Source organism: Temnothorax longispinosus, chromosome 8 (assembly GCF_030848805.1).
Source record: "Temnothorax longispinosus isolate EJ_2023e chromosome 8, Tlon_JGU_v1, whole genome shotgun sequence".
Taxonomy (NCBI): Eukaryota; Metazoa; Arthropoda; class Insecta; order Hymenoptera; family Formicidae; genus Temnothorax; species Temnothorax longispinosus.
Genome location: NC_092365.1, coordinates 160,545 through 179,537, shown reverse-complemented (window position 1 = coordinate 179,537; position 18,993 = coordinate 160,545). Strand labels below are relative to the sequence as shown.

The 18,993-nt window shown below is 38.4% G+C and overlaps 3 protein-coding genes across 5 annotated transcripts in view; 2 read left to right on the top strand and 1 right to left on the bottom strand.

Moving 5' to 3' along the window:
* Flo2 (flotillin-2) overlaps positions 1-18,993 on the bottom strand; it is a 70,305-nt gene that overhangs the window by 25,908 nt on the left and 25,404 nt on the right. The gene's annotated exons all lie outside the window — the stretch shown is intronic.
* LOC139817459 (glucose dehydrogenase [FAD, quinone]) lies at positions 227-10,057 on the top strand. 3 transcript variants are annotated; one of them, XR_011733238.1, is made up of 5 exons: positions 227-2,240; positions 3,981-4,835; positions 5,851-6,034; positions 6,183-7,922; positions 7,986-10,057. XR_011733238.1 is itself a non-coding variant. In XM_071785571.1 (4 exons), exons 2-4 carry the CDS (start codon positions 4,419-4,421, stop codon positions 7,505-7,507), a joined length of 1,926 nt encoding a protein of 641 aa, XP_071641672.1. In that variant the 5' UTR covers positions 227-2,240; positions 3,981-4,418; the 3' UTR covers positions 7,508-10,057. The 3 variants fall into 3 exon arrangements, 2 of the variants coding, with proteins under 2 accessions (XP_071641672.1, XP_071641673.1); XM_071785571.1 differs by having other exon boundaries at positions 6,183-10,057; XM_071785572.1 differs by lacking the exon at positions 227-2,240 and having other exon boundaries at positions 2,291-4,835; positions 6,183-10,057.
* Positions 11,450-17,991, top strand: LOC139817461 (glucose dehydrogenase [FAD, quinone]). Its single transcript, XM_071785579.1, has 4 exons — positions 11,450-13,497; positions 14,115-14,355; positions 15,082-15,398; positions 15,503-17,991. The coding sequence occupies exons 2-4, from the start codon at positions 14,218-14,220 to the stop codon at positions 16,914-16,916; spliced, it is 1,869 nt and encodes a 622-aa protein (XP_071641680.1). The 5' UTR covers positions 11,450-13,497; positions 14,115-14,217; the 3' UTR covers positions 16,917-17,991.

The window sequence follows — 18,993 nt, the reverse complement described above, 5'->3', positions numbered from 1 at the left end:
GACCGGAAAATCATCAATCTGGAACATGCAAGTTGGGACCGAGTACCGATCCAAGCGCGGTTGTAGATTCGGAACTTCGAATACACGGTATATCGAATATCCGCGTCGCCGACGCTTCCATCTTTCCCCGTGTGCCAAACTCAAATCCCATCGCTGGAATCATGATGGTAGCTGAAAAGGCAGCTGATATGATAAACAATGCTTGGCCACAAAAATTTTAGATGTACAAGTTTTTGGTACACTAGATTGCAATAAAAATGGTGGTAAATCAAGTATTATTTCCTCTTTTTTTCTTAAGATGTAATTTTTAGTTGTAGTTTAAACCAAACTTTGTACTTGTAACGTTACAATCGTAGATATTCACGTGCAGATATTTCGATATTCGTGTATAGGTACGCGCATATGATGCAAGAACAGTCGCCCGTATATGCATGTAAAAGCTAATTTTTCTACATTTTATTTTTAAAAAGTAAAAGGTTCTAGAAATTTTTTTATTCCTTAAATGATTCACGTGATTTTACAGCATGTTTTTAAGAGATACCAGATGTTTTCGTAAGCTCACGATTACGTACATCGTGTAATCTTAATTTATAGCTTAAACGTTTTGATAACTTATTTAGTACGTTTTTGTTGTATTCTTGATATAGGAGATTATACGGCACACTTATCGCCGGAAATCTGAGCCACACGCAGCGTTATCGCTGACAATGAGTTACAGCGTCTACGTTTACGTGCGCATTAATTTATTGTTATTTAATTGATGCAGCATACGAAGCACTTTTCTCGTGTTTACCGAATCTATAGTGCATATCAGTCACGCGCGATTTACAGCCAGTAAGAAAAAGAACGTACAAAAACGTGTGTCTTTTCTCACATCATCTCTTATCATTTCCATTTCCATGATTTTTGATGGACGTGTTATGACGCATAGCAAAGTTCCGAAATGGACATGCAGTTGGCCAAGTTAATAATAGAGGTATGTTGCAAGATGTAATCTGCCTCGAGTCGTGATTAATAATACGTGAATTAATGCCATTGTCGATACTTTTCTCTCTCTCTCTCTCTCTTCGGATCGGATATGTACTGCGGAAATATGCGTGGCGACAGGATACTCTTCGTACCCTTTATCTTGCGAAAAAATACTATAATATCTTCAATGCAAAAGTATTTGTACCAATAGTTGGAAGAAGATAATAGTAATATCATGACATATGACAAAAATGTTGTGACAAACGATATATAGAGATATGAGCTCATAAAAGTATCTTATAAATTCGAAAGATAAAAACATCCATCTGTATAAGATGGTTAATTACGAAACAATAGATTCAATATACTACTATTTTACAATATAATTTACAATAATAAAGTCTAAAATGTTTGCGATTCTATTTATAATATTCGTAATTTTTTAAATATAATATTATAAATTTTATTAATAGCCCTTCTCCGCTCCTCTCTCTTAAGATTTTTGAAACACATCATGTACATACTATAAGTATACACGTCGTCGTGTATCCTTATAGAATTGGAATGGAAAGGCAAGATGTAACGAAAAGATTTCAAAATCATTCGGCGAAAGTAAAACTTTCTTCATCCGTATACATGCGTAAGTAAGCACGCATAATCTACATATAAACAATAATGCTTAAAAAATTTTTGAATATGCAGCCCTGTATATAGCTGTATATATACATTCTTTCAAATATTAATATAAATATAATATTATATGTATTACATATTCAAGCATATGACGTTAATTGTTAGTTTACGTGCGTCTACGTTGTTGTAAATACATTTGTAACACATATCAATATATTTCATAAAATTTAAAATTTGACACCTTTTTATCCGAGTTTTTTTTCTGTATTCTGTCTTAGGACAAATGTCGCACTTTTATTACTAATCTTACTCTTAGTTTTAATACCCAAGTTTAAGATCAATCTTACTCTTAATTTAATACCCAAGTTTAAGATCACGCGCACACTTTGTGAAATAAGGATACGGGATAGGTTGTAGAGTGTAGTGATTGTAAGGTAGTGGTAAGTCTTCACGGTTTATATGATGACCAACATAATGCTTAAAGTCTCAGTCTTTCGCTTTCTCTGCCACGTTAAACTGCTCGATCGCGCAACAACGTTTCGATACCACGTGCACCTGTGATTCTGTTCCATCTTTTTATCGAGACGCATCTTTCAGCAGTGCCGTGTGATGCAAAGTGATACTTTTATTAAAGAAAGGTACGTAGTTGACTCCTTTTATCGCGCCGTAATAATGCTTTCACAGGTTACATATAGACGCGTATATATAAAGGATTAAGTATACGTATCCAACTGATGTATCGGGGTGTTTAATTTCACACACAACTCCGCGTGATAAAAAAGCACGCAAGTTTAATTTTTTGAAACTTATCCTATTTAGTATACCGGTATGTTTGCGTTTTTGAATTTCGGCATTTCGTATCAACTTGAACGTACGTATAAAGTGCACTGAGAAAGAAAATATTTTAATCCAAAAAAACACCTCGTAGGTGGCTCCCACGAGCACATCCACTTACCTTTCACACACACTTATCTAGAACTAAATATTCTTATTTCACGTAAATAAAAATATCCACGTCCAACGAAACATGTGTAAAAAGTAAGTAAATATGCTCGTAGGAGCCACCTGCAAAACATTTTTTTGGATTAAAATATTTTTCGTTCTCAGTGTGGATAAAAATCCACTTGGCACGTGCTCAATGTATAAGGTTCTTACGTAAAGATAAACTTGCAAACATTTTTAATCGTATTTTTTAACAAAGAAGACGTACGACGTCGACATACTTTTTAATCAAATATGATGTCTGCTTTGATCAAAATCACAGAAATCCGAAACGTTATAGAACTCGTCATCAAATTTTTACTTAGTACGCTGTGCTAAATAAAAAACGATTAAAAGAAATATAAAGATAAAAGTGTATTATTGAAATAATTTATTTTCAAAAAAAAAAAAACCATCTCTTTTTTCTATCTACGAATCCTTTGGCCGAATTTGGGACTGATCTTTCTATAATCAAATTCAAGGAACTGAGCAGTCACTCTCTCTCTCTCTCTCTCTCTCTCTCCACAAGTTACAATCCAATATTAGACTACAATATGGCTGATGACAGTGATGACCGATAAAAAAGTTTTTTTCCGATGAGGAGACTACATTTTGGAGATGCATAGAGAGCAGAAAAACTTTAATTCTTACTTGATTCTCATTTTAAGCAAACTTTAATTATATATTTAATTTATGTGATTATATGATTATGGATTTATGTGATTAATTACAAACATATATTTAATATTAAAAGTTGAAAATTTGCAGTAATTGTTGATTCTCCTTGATATTATCTAAATTGCAATAAAAATTTGTAGATAATAAAAAAAATATATATTTACCTCGGTTCTGGTCAAAATTAATTAACGTAAATTAAAATTAACGACGAACGCGAATTATAATTAACGAACAGTGCAATGTGGGTCAACTTTCTAAATTGTTGCAATATTCATATATATGGGATGTCCGCGGTGACGCGACATTTATTCGTCGTACCGGTTTCTAATTTCAGATCATTTTTTATATTTTAGCTTTTCTCACCTGGTCCTCGATTTTTTACAGACGGAATTTTTTCTTTTTTTTTTGTTTTGTCGTAAGGTTAATGAAAATAAAATTGATATCGGCGTGCTCGAAAAATCAATCAGCTTGACATCAGCTACGTGTATACAACATTAGGTACATGTACATGTATATTTACTCGAAAGAAAAAAATACATCTACCTATGATGGAACATGTATCGTGTAAAAAGACGAATACCTTATCATAAAAAGCACAAAACAATTTTTCGATCGTGTATGTCAATCTTACAAACTAATTATCAGTCCTTTCGTTATCAGTGTAATTAATAATTTCAAGTATTTTAATGACCTAAAATAAATGCTTATTTTGTTTGCAGATCCTGGCACAGATTTCAAGGCCAAGTGTTTTGAATTGAATTTTATAATTATAGTGTATGTAACTCTCAATGACCAGGCGTCGACGACGGTTCTTTGATCCGTATATCGTTAAGCAATTTCCGTTACACGTGTTTGTAAATTTTCTTACGGCTGGACGCGATTCGTAATCGCGCACAGTTGTGTAATCACGAGCACTATATAAATCATGGACGAGAAGCATGATAAAATAAAAACAGATTTTATCTGTTATATCAGTATATATATATATAGTTGGAAGATAGTTTCTACAAGATACCCGTGTGGAACCCGCGGATAAAAACTCGTAAAGGAAGAGGCGAAAGATTTTTCGTAAACTCGGCTGTTTGAATGCGCGCAAGTTTCGGACAAGATCAGTATTAATATTAAGAGAGTACGAAAGTACGCGACCAGAGCGAGAAATGAGCGTCGCGACGGTTGTCGGCGCCGCTATAAAAACAGCTACTGTCCTTCTTGGTGTCGGTATCGGCAAGATAACTATAATCCCAGTGCTGATTGCCGCGCTCGCATACTTCAATTATGATCTCATGGATCCAGAAAATCACCCGCGCGTGACGAAGCAATTGAGTCAAGATTACGACTTTATTGTAATTGGCGGCGGATCGGCTGGCAGCGTGCTTGCCAACAGGCTGACTGAGACGCCTGAATGGACCGTGCTCTTACTGGAGGCCGGAGGTCACGAGACCGAGATAACCGACGTGCCGATACTTTCGTTATATTTGCACAAGAGTAAACTCGATTGGAAGTATCGCACGCAGCCGCAAGACACGGCCTGCCAGGCGATGGTCGATCGTCGATGCTGTTGGACACGCGGCAAGGTATATGTATAATATATACTGTAAAGCCCCTTGCACAATGCCAGGCAACAGGCATAGGCACAGGAAAATAACCAAAAAATCGTTAATTACAACCTAAAAAGTTCGAATGCTATGATTGGTTGGCAACAGACAATAGCCACAGAATTTCCAACGTGACGAAAACTCTGTCTATTGCCTGTGTCATTGTTTATTCTGCATTTATACATGATTTCATATTCTATTCCCTGTTCCTATTGCCTGTTCCCTGACATTGTGCAAGGGGCTTAAAAGAGTTGGGACACCAATACTACGCGCGATAGAACTTTATACAGACGGTTACGGAAGTCTCGAGATAGAAAATGATTGTTCCATGTACAGATTTTTCGTTGTAGAGACTATTATACTTTTATACTTTGGAGAAGCGCGAGAAGAAAACTGTATCCAAGCAAAATATTTATCAAGATGATTTAAAAGTATTCACTTTTAAACGACCTATACATATATTAATATAATTGATTAATACACTGATCTATATCATGAGATCACGCAACATATGTATATTGTACTCTCGCGCCGTCGTATTTATCCAAGACCCGCGCGCTGATCGAGTCACGCGCACTTTTATCGAAATTTACACGTTAACAATAAAACATTGATTATCGGACGCAAAAACGTTCCAACTGCATGTTGCCACATATCGCGAGGCGAGGTGTCGAGGATCAAATATATATTCGTGGCATACAATCGAAGCTAGAGAGTGAAAGTAATTCTTGTGCCCGTACTCAATGTACGAAAACGTTTACTTTTGTCTTGCACGAGTCTATATAATGTCTATACGTATAACGCTTATAATATCAATTATTTCATATCGCGGCGATTTATTTAATTTCTAAATGCAAAAATAAGAGTGAAAACTGTGTGCTGGAGACCACATTGAGAAATCAAGCTACGTAATCTGCTTAGCCGACGTCGCTTAGCCAAACACTGCTCTTTTATTTTGTGCCATCTTCACAGTCAATTAAATTCAACGCTTTAGGTTCTTGGAGGATCCAGCGTTTTAAATACGATGCTATATATTCGCGGAAATCGACGTGATTTCGATCAATGGAAGAATTTCGGAAATCCTGGTTGGGGATACGAAGACGTGTTGCCATATTTTAAAAAGTCACAGGACCAAAGGAATCCATATTTGGCACGCAATACAAGATATCATGGTACAGGTCCGTACGACGCTTTTTCACATATTTGTCACGGCATCTTTGCATTTATCATGTGCAGTATTATTAGAAAAGAAAATCATTTCTTTATGCGCGCGCGCGCATACCTCTATAACGAAACATGACAGATATTTTTTATTCTTTTCAAAAGGAGGGTACTTGACCGTGCAGGATAGCCCATATGTCACTCCGTTGGGCGTAGCGTTTCTTCAGGCTGGAGAAGAAATGGGCTACGATATTTGTGACGTCAACGGCGAGCAGCAAACTGGTTTTGCCTTCTTCCAGTTCACAATGCGACGAGGTGCTAGGTGCAGCACCGCCAAGGCATTTGTGCGGCCAATCCAGCTCAGAGAAAATTTTCACCTCTCCCTGTGGAGCCACGTGACTCGCGTGCTGATAAATCCGCGGAATAGAAGAGCGTATGGAGTAGAGTTTATCAGAGATGGTCGTAAGGAAGTGGTGTTCGCTAAGAAAGAGGTGATTCTCTCGGCTGGCGCAATTAATAGTCCACAATTGTTGATGCTTTCTGGAGTAGGTCCGCGCGTACATCTGGAGCAACTGGGAATTCCCGTGATTGAAGACGCCCCCGGGGTCGGGCAGAATCTGCAAGACCATATAGCAGTCGGGGGGCTCGTTTTCCCGATCGATTACGAGATCAGCATCGTGATTAATCGGATGGTGAATATAAACTCTGCGCTGAGGTACGCCGTCACCGAAGACGGTCCATTAACGTCCAGCGTCGGCCTCGAAGCGGTCGGCTTTATTTCCACCAAGTATGCCAATCAGACGGACGATTGGCCTGACATCGAATTCATGTTGACATCCTCGTCAACCAATTCCGACGGTGGCAGCCACGTGAAGAAAGCTCATGGTTTAACTGACGAATTCTACAACGAAGTATTCGGTAAAATCAACAATCACGACGTCTTCGGAGTATTTCCGATGATTCTCAGGCCCAAATCACGCGGTTATATCAGACTGAGATCCCGGAACCCTTTGGATTATCCATTGCTGTATCACAACTATCTCACTCATCCAGATGACGTGGCGGTGCTGCGCGAGGGTGTTAAGGCCGCTGTCGCCTTCGGCGAGACTAGTAGTATGAGAAGATTCGGCTCTAGATTCCACAGCAAGCCATTGCCCAATTGCAAGCACCTGCCACTGTATACCGATGAATATTGGAATTGCGTTGTGAGGCAATACACCATGACAATTTATCATATGAGTGGCACCGCCAAAATGGCCCCGCCCGATGACCCATGGGCAGTCGTAAACCCAGAGCTGAGGGTCTATGGAATCGACGGCTTGCGAGTGATTGACGCAAGTATCATGCCGACCATCACCAGCGGCAATATAAATGCCCCGGTAATCATGATTGCCGAGAAGGGTGCCGATATGATAAAGGCAAAGTGGATGGGACGGTTTCGTTTCAAGAGGGACAATGTCACTGCCGCCGCTGCTGCTGCTGCTTCTTGACACGCCGATCGATTGCGTAATCGTATAATGTAATATACAAGGTTTGTTTAAAAAGATTTTGTCTTGAAAGTATCGGGGGTTTGCTTCGTAGTCTCTTGTCTCCTTCGAAACACATCTCCCCTCTCGACTGACACACCACTCTATTAACGCTTAACGTTCCCACTCACGTACGGAAACAGTCCTGGTACGCATTCTTCGGGATCGCACGCAAGTCCGTCTGCATATTTTCCTTCGTGAAAAACTAAAGATTCGACACAATTCAGAAGACATCAAGGAGGACGAACTTACGTACGATTCCGAAAAATCCGTGCACAAGGACTGTTTCCAAAAGTGGAAACAGCATTGGGAATATAGTGTATCAACTGAGAAGAAGAAACATACCTCGAAAGAGACAAGATTGAACAAGTTGTAAATTGTAAGTAAATCCCCAAAAATTTCAAAGACAAAGTTCGAAAGATCTCTTTTTTTTTTTTAACAGGTCTCGTACTCGTATATAATGTAATATAGAGATACACGGCCAAGTGTGGAAAGTTGGATCAAAGAACAGCTTTAATTAGTAGCATTACATATTTTCGTGAAAGAAATTATAGTCTCCAATCTAAGATCTGAATAGCTTGTAAGAAAAAAGCAAAAAAAAAGCAAAAAAAGAATAAATGTTGATTGTAATCGTTTGTAATATTTAATATTCGTAATATTGAACTTTTTCGTAAATACAATTTTTCTCGTATAGAGTGTTTAAACATTTAGAAATACAGTTTACGTTCACGTTAACGTAACGTAATAATGTAACGTAATAACATAACGGTACAAGTATTCTCGACTTGTACTCTCATTGCATCCGTTCATCCAATTCATCGATTATTTACAAAAATGCCATCTCACTTTAGAAAAAAGAGTATTTTCATCGAATATACGACAGGCTGATTAAAAGATTCGTTTATTTGGCACGATACTCTGTGATGCGTTCTTCATTATTTCAACAGAGTTGTAACAGCGTCTTGTGAAAATTCCACATTGACCGGCGTAGGGCAACCGCATACGGATTGTCACGTCAGAATTTTGTTGATTCACAAACATCACTACTTCGCGTAACCAAGTGTTTCGAAATATTCACATAATTAAATCTTGGATACTCACGCAAAGTCAAGATGATGACTCAAGAAGATGAGTAATTACACATAATTATTGCGTATATGAGGTTTGCCATAATTGTGCCAGGAGTCGCATGCCGGTGAGATTTCGTTACACATAATAGAAATGTTAAATAAGATAAGAATCTATCAATGGTGAATGTGTTTCACTTTTAAGACAAAGATTTTGAAGACAAAGATTTTATTATAAATAAAATAATTTTACCAATAATTTTCCTTTAAATCAATCCCTTGAGAAATCGCTTTGTAATCATTCCGATTTCAAAACGTTAAAACATTATTACGTATTTTAGTATTTAATTATCCTATAGTATTAAGCAGAGAGATCTCTGTAGTATATAGAAAATAGAAACGATTGTGATACGTAAAACTAAACGTTCTTATTTGTATTTGTATATTTCTTAATAAGCACACGTCTTAATAAGCAAACAAATAACATGCATTGAGAAAAAAATATTTAAATAAAAAAAAATTCTATCCAGATCGCTGCCAATAGCCCATTTACTTGATACACGACACATATTTACCTAGAATTTAATATTTTTATTTAAAACAAGTAAAAAAATATCCACGTCCAAACAAACATGTGTATTATATTAAAGTAATCAAGTAAATAAGCTATTGGCAGCAATCTAGACAAATATTTTTTTTTATCTAAATATTTTTTTCTCAGTGTGGAAAATGTGTAATTTTTTCTCTAATTGTAAGAGCAGCAGTTCAGAATATAACACGGATTACATGCAAATAAAAAAATTGTGCTACTTAACGTTTCTAAGATAGAAAACCGATATGAAAATTGGCTCGACCGGTTAGATCGCGTAAAGTGCATCAGCCATAACTAATCTGCAATTGCGTCAGGACCGCTCTCTATTATAATGGCGTGGCATGTGGTATAAGCTGCTGTAATTTCGGTTCTGTCGTAATCAACTTTTTATCGATTCATCCGTATACAGAGGTTACTGCATATGCTATATATACAATGATACAAATATGCTGCTACAACGATATTGTGTAAGCTCAGGCGAAAGTGTTTCGTGTACAATGTACATATACACACTGGGATCTTTATTATATTGAGACTTTTATACGATACCGGCGAAAACTGCGACGCATCGTGAAAAGATTAAGTGGTTAATAAGAAATTTAACATCGTTTATTTAATTAATAATGCGATACATACAGGGCACGCGGGGCAATAATCAACGACAATCTATTATAACTAATATGTACTGCAGAACAGAAATCAACTAGCGCGATACTGAAACAAATAAATTTAAATAAATTTAAAAATCACAAATGTGTACCATATAAACTCGTCAATTTTTCATGTACACATTTTGACTGTGTTATTGCATAAGAAAACTTTTGTAAAAAATGAAATAAAGAGGAAGAAGCTAGATGACTGAAGAAGAAAGATTTCTATTTTGGCTCGCGCGACTCTACCTAATTTTAATCGTTCGATAAAATAAAGACTTTGCTTATATTCGCGGCATTTTTTTTTTATGGCTCTTCTTCTTATACTCTTCAATTTGGGACATTCGAAATCCGAAGTCAATCCCGCAACGTCTTTGAATGTGTCATGCCTTTCGAGAAATAAAAGTAAATTTCACTTGCAAAATCTCTTACGTAATCGATCTGTGCCACTGCGCGACATCGTCCAGCATTCACCATTTATTCATAAATATGCTGTAAATTCTTGGACACGACGCTTATTGCAAAAATTCTTTTTTTCTGTAAAGAAGAGTCAAAAAAAGAATGCATATAAAACTATTATTAAAAGTAGCCGTGTAAGGACAACCGATATTAACTTTCAATCCTTCTTCCTTAAAAAGAATCTTTTTAAAATGCAATATGTGCTGTTGAATGCTTAATGTGTGTGTGTGTGTGTGTGTGTGTGTGTGTGTGTGTGTGTGTGTCAAAATTGTGTCATTAGAAATTTAAAAAATATACTAGCATTCTTTCTTCTAAGCAAAAATTAATGTCAATCAAAGTAATCAAAAAGGAGTCTGTTAAAGAATAACGCTACCTATGATCGACTCCGACAAGAGAAATCTGTTTTTTTTACTCGGTTTCTTGGATACTTTCAGATGAATAAGGCAGTAGTAACAAAATAAAATAACAGACATCTGTATGATTCGTGAATTCATAATCCATGTTCCGTGCCTTTTATAAATCTTAAATATTGCGTTATGTGACGCGAGTATATAAAGAAACCATGATAATTTCAAAGAAAATTATCTTGAGTAAGAAAAATTATAGCTTCAATATTTTAATTTATATTGAAATAATTACGTGAAAATAGTAGTATAGAAGAAATCCGCAGTTAAAAAAAGAAAACACTAAAATGTACATGGCCTTTTGAAAAGTTGATTATTTTCGTCAGAAACGTTTCTTTTCACGTTTATAACTCTCGTAAACTATAGCATCTGAATATTTTCACCAGTGAGGAGTCGACTGCAAATTCGTTCGAGAATAGCTCATTAAAGTTAAAGTCGCGAATTGTAGGACATTATATATACGAAGAGGCAAGGAGTCTAGCGAAAAACGTGCGTGTCTCTCTCTCTCTCTCTCTCTCTCTCTCTCTTGATGTAATCGAAATGTACGGCACGTTTCGATAAAGAGAAATGAGGTGTCAGTTTGCAATATGCATGCAGAATGAAACTGTTCACTTCTCATCGACGCTGTTTTAATTTTTTACACTATTTAACGCGCATATTTGTAATTTTATTACAAAAATAACGTTGTGTAACGATAATAGTTATATATCGGACCAGTGGCTCAATAAAATTGTTAAATTATATGAAGCTTTGTGGCAAAAAAAGTAAAACATTGCCCACACAAAAACCATACCAGAGTGCGCGAATCAAATCGTTGTCGATAGCGAGCTACTTTTGCTATTATTATTTTTGGATTTTTGGATCTAATCGATAAACCGCTCAAACGTGATGGCAGATGCATCTCATTGCGGATCAACTACAGGACGTAGAATTATTGCAGAGTTAATTATTCAAGTTAATTCAGGATCTGGTTATACAAAGATGTTCAACATATATGTATATATCTCTCCGGATGCGACACGGATAAAAATGAAAATATAAATACGTAAGATACAAAATATCATACAATATATGATTCTATATCTTGATTCGCAGCGGTATCACACAGTTCTCTTTCAATTCCTCGCAAATAGGATTCTTCAGAATTTGTATCGCGAAATAAGGTTATTGCGTGTTGAAAAGTCCGCAAAGGTGAAACGCGGTCGACAAGATCATAGTTTCTTTCCCGCCGATTCCTGCAGCGAGCCGTGGTTTAACGAGAGAATCAAAGCGCAGCGCGTATAGTAACGTAGTTGTCCGAGAGCAACGTAACGAGACGTAAATATGTATGGATTGGAGAGGTGCTGCCTGCTGAACGGCACGTAGACTCGTAGACATCGCAGAAGAGAGAAAGTGCACGCGAGTAAACTCGTCTCTTCGTCGCGCATTCGGTCACGAAAGCAAAGAGAAAGATGCCGACACCGTTACCACGCGTGAAAGAGAGTCAAGTCTCGCGTACGATTCACGCATTCGAAAAGAAAACGATGTGCCACCAGACTCTCCTCATTCGATAACGTTGCGAAATCGCGTATCGATAACGCCGGAAAAAAAAACGCCTGTCACTACTCGCGCTTTTTACCTTCCTCTAAATGAAAAAACAACGTTATTTATCGTTTTTATTTAATTTAACGTACCAGTTATTAAACAACACAATACGTAAACTTGATACTTGATCTCTACGGCATCTGTTCGTTCGTGCCATCGGTGCTATACTATAAAAGAAAAGAATACTTGGTTTATTTGAGAAATCTCACGCGTTACGTCGCTCCGTCACATTATGCTGTTTCACATCTCGCATGTTGTTGACGGTTCATTAAACGTTCAACACGTTGAACCGTGCTTCATGTAGATTTTCAATGATTATTCCTCGTGAGATAAAAAGTTATATAAATCGCTATATCTATACGAACGAGGTATAAGAAAAAGGAAGAAAAAGAGACTTTCAATAGATAATCTATAGTCTGTCTGAGTCTGAGAAGACTCGGACGTACGGCAGCCTGTATATACGTTACGGGATCACGTTTTCGTACGCGACGTTGGCATTGAAAGGATATACTAGGGGCCCAACTGGTTTTCACTCCGAACATTCACCGCAGTCTGGTTCTCACCGGCGCTAGTTTCATTCCGCTGCCATTTTGCCGGTTTATCCGCGGACACTCGGTACGACCGTTCTCCTTCTCACCAAGTTGAAGATTATCAGGCAGATTGGTACAGTATCAAAGTGCAGTTCCGCACGTTACTATGCAGAACAGAATCGAAATGTGATTTGATTCTGACTGTAAATATGATCGCAAATATCGGAAGACTGCTGTCGCGGATGTCACGAGAAAATATAGCAAGTGAAGAAAGACCGACGGAGATCTAATAAAAGCCAATAAAACGACGTATAAAAAAGCAACGTGCAGAAATGCACGCGAGTGACGGATTGTCAATAGGTGTAACACGTTGCCGTGCACGTTGCTGACGTGAACACGATAGATGTTATCATTGTTAGAGTATCTTTATGACGCACAATCTTCACATCTGCAAGTGTGTCAGTGACACACGTCGAGACATCAGACAAAATCCAGCAACCTGATTCTTGCTGAATGAAACGTTATCCAACTGTTGATCACGTTGTCAGAGAGAAGTAGGTAGGCGGGAATACACGGCATGTACGAAATGTGCGTGGAAATCACACAGACGCTGACACCATTCTTGTAAGACTTTTTTTTTCTAGGAAGTTTGTGGAATCTGTGCCAAGGTAGGTTTGTATTAAAAACGATATTGAGACGTGACATTCATAAAATAAAATGTCTAAAACGGTAACAAACGTTCCCTATCTTACCCTTCGTCCTCCTTCCTATACCTCTCTCTCTCTCTCTCTCTCTCTCTCTCTCTCTCTCTCTCTCTCTCTCTCTCTCTCTCTCTCTCTCTCTCTCTCTCTCTCTCTCTCTCTCTCTCTCTCTCTCTCTCTCTCTCTCTCTATCTCTCTCCGCACTATTCGTATACCATGTAATAACACGTCTGAGATATATATATATATATATATATATATATATATATATATATATTATATATATACTATATATCAGACGTGCCATTATATGGTATACATTACATCTTATATCTTGTTCCGTTGTAAAAAGTAATATTTCTTTATATTTCTTTGGATTTTTTATCATCATTTCCTTATACTATTTCCTACAAGATATATCTACATCATTTCTTTCTATAATCGTTTTAAACAATGCATAATTCACTAACGTATGACGTTTACATGTTTATACTCGTACGTTTAAAGTGTGACGCATTTATTTCAAGTATTGATAGAGATATTATACTTTTTATTAATAAAGCTAATTAGCGATTTACTTTCAGACGACTCATCCTTTTCTTGACTGATGCTTGAAAGAAGCATTTTCTCGGATGATACGCATTCGGATATTGATGTTTGGCGGTGAACAGAATATAAATAACGGAAATGGCAGCAGTGTTAACAAGCTTGATCGGCACGACTTCCGTTCTTGGACTTGGTTTGATTCCACTTTTGGCCATCGGACTCACCGTGTACAGATACAATACCCTCGACCCAGAATCGCATCCGCAAAATGCACGAGAGGTATAAAGGGAGAAGGGGGAAGAACTAGGAAGGAGGATACAAAATTTATTTGTATAACTTGTAGAAAATCTAGACAATCGGCACAACTTTAGACAATCCTCCATAGAGTCGATAAAGTAGTGCTCGCGATTCATCGACTACCGACCAAACAGATCCAAGATTTAGAATCGATAGATCAGCGGTGTATATGTTTATTGTGAAATGAACAAGAGAATGGTCCTCGCTTCATGCTCCTATTTTATTGTTAGCTTGGGGGGGGGGGGGGTAGTTGACAGTTTCGCAACACGAAAAACTCTTTTGGTGTTTATCACTTTATCACAGAATCTATTAATAATAGAATAAACGAATATGGTTTAAAATTTTTGTACGTTCAAGGGAAAGCTACGTGCGATGCAGCTCTTACGTACTTTAGAAAATGTTTCAAGTGCGCCCACTATTATCGATATACGCTTTCCACGTCCTTGAAAAATCGTTATTCTTGCAAGTGTTGCATCAATGTTGATCGATTATTATTGATAGCACGTGATCCAATAATCGAGTTCATATAACTTTTCACAGAAAAAGTTATTCAAGTTCAAATACAACGCGTTTTGATTAACGTAATGTTACATTTTCTCCTGCGGGTCAACGTCCTCCGCCCGCATACTCGCTATATTTGAACTTTCAGTTATTTATTCCGTAATACTTACTTCGGATACTACATAACGAATCGCGATGCAATTTCAGCTGCTACGAATGTACGACTTTATAGTGGTCGGAGGTGGCAGCGCGGGTGCCGTGATGGCCTCGAGATTGTCGGAGGTAGCTAATTGGACGGTGCTACTCTTAGAAGCTGGTGATGACGAGAATGAAATTTCGGACGTCCCTCTGCTTGCCGGATACACTCAGCTCACAGAATTCGATTGGAAGTATCAGACCTCACCACCCAGCAGCACGTCCGCTTATTGTCTCGCCATGATAGGCGACAGGTGTAATTGGCCACGCGGCAGAGTCCTCGGAGGATGCAGCGTTCTCAACGCTATGATTTATGTTCGTGGTAATAGGCAAGTATATACATTTCACACTTTCGTCGCTATAAGACGTGCTGTCGCGTTAGTGACAGGCGAGTCGAAACGATCAAACGATAAACGAGAGTTTACTCGCGCAGGCACGATTACGACAGCTGGGCTAGAGCGGGTAACACGGGATGGAGCTACGAAGAAGTGTTCCCTTATTTCCTCAAGTCTGAAGATAATCGTAATCCGTATTTAGCGAGAACGCCTTACCACGAGACAGGAGGTTACCTGACGGTGCAGGAGCCACCCTGGAAATCTCCTCTGGCGATCGCCTTTTTGCAGGCTGGTCAAGAGATGGGCTATGAAAATCGCGACATAAACGGGTTCAATCAAACCGGCTTTATGTTGACGCAAGCGACGATTCGACGTGGCAGTCGATGCTCGACGGCGAAGGCCTTCCTACGACCGGTGAAAAATAGGCCGAACTTGCACATAGCGATGCACGCTCAAGCTCTGAGGGTGCTCTTTAACGCCGAGAAAAGAGCAACGGGCGTAGAATTCCTTCGCGACGGCAAGCAGCGGATCGTTAGATGCAGAAGAGAAGTCATCTTATCCGCCGGCGCGATTAATTCGCCTCAGTTGCTCATGCTGTCCGGGATCGGTCCCAGCGAGCACTTGACCGAGTTCGATATACCAGTGATATCCGATCTACGAGTCGGGGATAATCTTCAGGACCATGTGGGCCTTGGCGGGCTGACATTTCTGGTGAACGAGTCGATCACCCTGATGAAGGAACGATTTCAAACTGTCTCGGTCATGTTCGAATACATCGCCAAGGAGCGAGGACCTCTGACCACTCCGGGAGTCGAGGCGCTGGCCTTTCTTAATACCAAGTACGCTAACAAGTCCGGCGACTATCCGGACGTGCAGTTTCACTTCGCGCCAAGTTCCATTAATTCCGATGGCGAACAAATAAAAAAGATTCTCGGTCTGCGAGATCGTGTGTACAACATCATGTACAAGCCCTTGCACGGCGTCGAGACCTGGTCGATCCTACCGCTTCTACTGCGGCCCAAGAGCACAGGTTGGATCAGGTTGAAGAGCAAAAACCCCTTGATTCAACCGGACATCAATCCTAATTACTTTACGCGTAAGGAGGACATGGACGTTCTCGTGGAGGGGATCAGGTTGGCGATGCGGGTATCCACGACCAGCGCGTTTCAGCGATTCGGCTCGAGACCTCACACGATTCGTATGCCGGGCTGTTACAAATATCCGTTCGATACGTACGAGTATTGGGAGTGTGCCGTACGACACTTCACCTTCACGATTTACCATCCGACGAGTACCTGCAAGATGGGACCGCGGAGCGATCTCACGGCCGTCGTGGACCCGCGATTGAGAGTTTACGGAGTAAAAGGACTCAGAGTCGCTGATGCTTCTGTAATGCCGACCATTGTCAGTGGCAATCCAAATGCGCCGATTATCATGATCGGCGAGAAAGCCAGTGACATTATCAAGGAAGATTGGCGGGTGAAGGAAAAGCCAAATGCCGGACGTAGATGACGGACGGACGTCGAATAGATTTAGAACGTATACGTGTGTGTGTGTGTGTATCTCATAGCATCTTTGAATATAACCGAAATTTCACGTGTATGAGGAATAACTACTAAACTTTCTACCTTTTACTCTCTTTCTTTTCATAACACATTTTTATAATATCATGTTTCTTTTTAGCTATCTTCGTGCCTTTTTTATCGCGAGCTCGATTCACGTGTAATTTTCATCTTCTTTTTTACGTAAATTCGATAAAAGCATCTCTGTCAACATTCAATATAATAATATTTCATATAGGAGCCAGTGCGTGATAGATAAGGAAGCAATTATATATATATTTAAAATATCCTAAGTCAATATCCTAAGATTAAAGCGTAATGCTTATGAGATATGTATCGATTGTACGAGTGTGATATGTCTCTTATTAGACACTTATAAACTTATTTATAACGAGCGATTTTATCGACAGACAGAGGGAGAGAGAGTTGGGGGAATGTAATATGTTATGTACATATATTAGAATGTCAGAAACATCGAATGTTTCAAAGTCATTGAACTAGAAATTTTTACGACATTGGAGTGGCAGTGCCATTCTATGTAAAATAATGTAAAAACATTAATTTATTTATTCCATTAAACATCCAACTAATTATACTATGTGTTTATTATTGCATATACACAATAGGATGCAATTAACACCTACTCCTCTTTCGTACATAATTAATAATATACAACTTGGATCAACGATCTTAGTACGAATCGATAAGGATTCCTTGGACGGCAAAACCGTATTAAACTCGCTTTAATTATATGCAATAGCGCAATCGATAGCGCTTATTATTACAAGTGCACATATTTCCGGTTGCGGGAGCGTGAACGCGACAAAGATTACTCGATATTTCCGACGTACGAGATCGTGACGACTTTCAAATCGTAAGTGGGCGGATGTAATTTTACATAACGTTGCATCTCGTGCCAAAAGTCGCGCGTGGCGAAGCGCATATTCTCGCGTGCGTGCGCGTTTTTACTCTCTATTTCCGCTTCCTCGTCTTATCTATTAACGCATTCGACAGAACGAATATAGCACGTCAACCAAGTAATTCAGCGCATGCCGTTGCGAATTATATGCATTGATGTTATTTCCGCTTCTTCGACTATCCGTAGACGTCGTTGACATTTCTTTAATAAATCACATCTCTCTCTCTCTCTCTCTCTCTCTCTCTCTCTCTCTCTCTCTCTCTCTCTCGACGTCTCCGTTATATCGTTAAATCGATATCCGGTGCATTAAGTGAATCTTTCTTTCCAATGTGTTCAAGCGTATACAAAATATTATTCAGTGCGTATACGAAAAGTGGTGGACTACCAAGAGAGTGAAAGTATATAACCGACTGCCGTCGTATTTACATCAGACTTTAGTCTTCTGTTAACTTTATGCGCGAAAATAGCTTGCGTAAGATATAACTAACGAAAGAAAGTGTAGACGAGAGAAGAAAGGTGTGTTCCTGAGAAACATATTACATGGAGTTGAGACAAACTTTCCTATGTGCAAATTTTAATCAAACACTAGTAGCTTCGTACCGCTGAAAAGTAAAAATACAAACTTTTGGAAATACGAGATGTGTATTTCCAAAATTCTATATTATATATATCGATATAATTTGTTTATTTTGCGTGCGGCATTCCGATTTAATCTACTCGTTTGATATCAAGTTTGATGATATCAAGTCTGACACTTGTTAAAGTCACGTGCTATTTTTATCGTATCCTATTTATTGACGTCTATGCTATCCAACTGACGCAAGTCTAAGCGCGTGCTCCTCTTAACGATAAGTATTTTGTACGGTAAACGGTAAGATTCTTTTTCTTCTCTCCTGTTTCCTTCTTCAAAAGAAGGTTTAAACCCATTTTACTTCGTCGATGAAATATGAAAGAAAAACTATAATAGAACTATAATAGAAAAAACAAATTTGCTATCGCGATAAAATTAAACATAACGCGTTGATTATTTCGCGATACATTGCGAAACAAATATTTAAAACAAAACGTCAACAACGTACTCATCAAATCACTCATTAATGACGCGTTT

Bases quoted from the DNA above. Each gene is read 5' to 3' on its own strand.
- LOC139817461 (XM_071785579.1), top strand. From the start codon at position 14,218: ATGGCAGCAGTGTTAACAAGCTTGATCGGCACGACTTCCGTTCTTGGA. The intron at 14,356-15,081 runs GTATAAAGGGAG...ATGCAATTTCAG, and splicing joins ATCCGCAAAATGCACGAGAG to CTGCTACGAATGTACGACTT. The intron at 15,399-15,502 runs GCAAGTATATAC...TTACTCGCGCAG, and splicing joins ATTTATGTTCGTGGTAATAG to GCACGATTACGACAGCTGGG.
- LOC139817459 (XM_071785571.1), top strand. From the start codon at position 4,419: ATGAGCGTCGCGACGGTTGTCGGCGCCGCTATAAAAACAGCTACTGTC. The intron at 4,836-5,850 runs GTATATGTATAA...TCAACGCTTTAG, and splicing joins GCTGTTGGACACGCGGCAAG to GTTCTTGGAGGATCCAGCGT. The intron at 6,035-6,182 runs GTCCGTACGACG...TCTTTTCAAAAG, and splicing joins TACAAGATATCATGGTACAG to GAGGGTACTTGACCGTGCAG.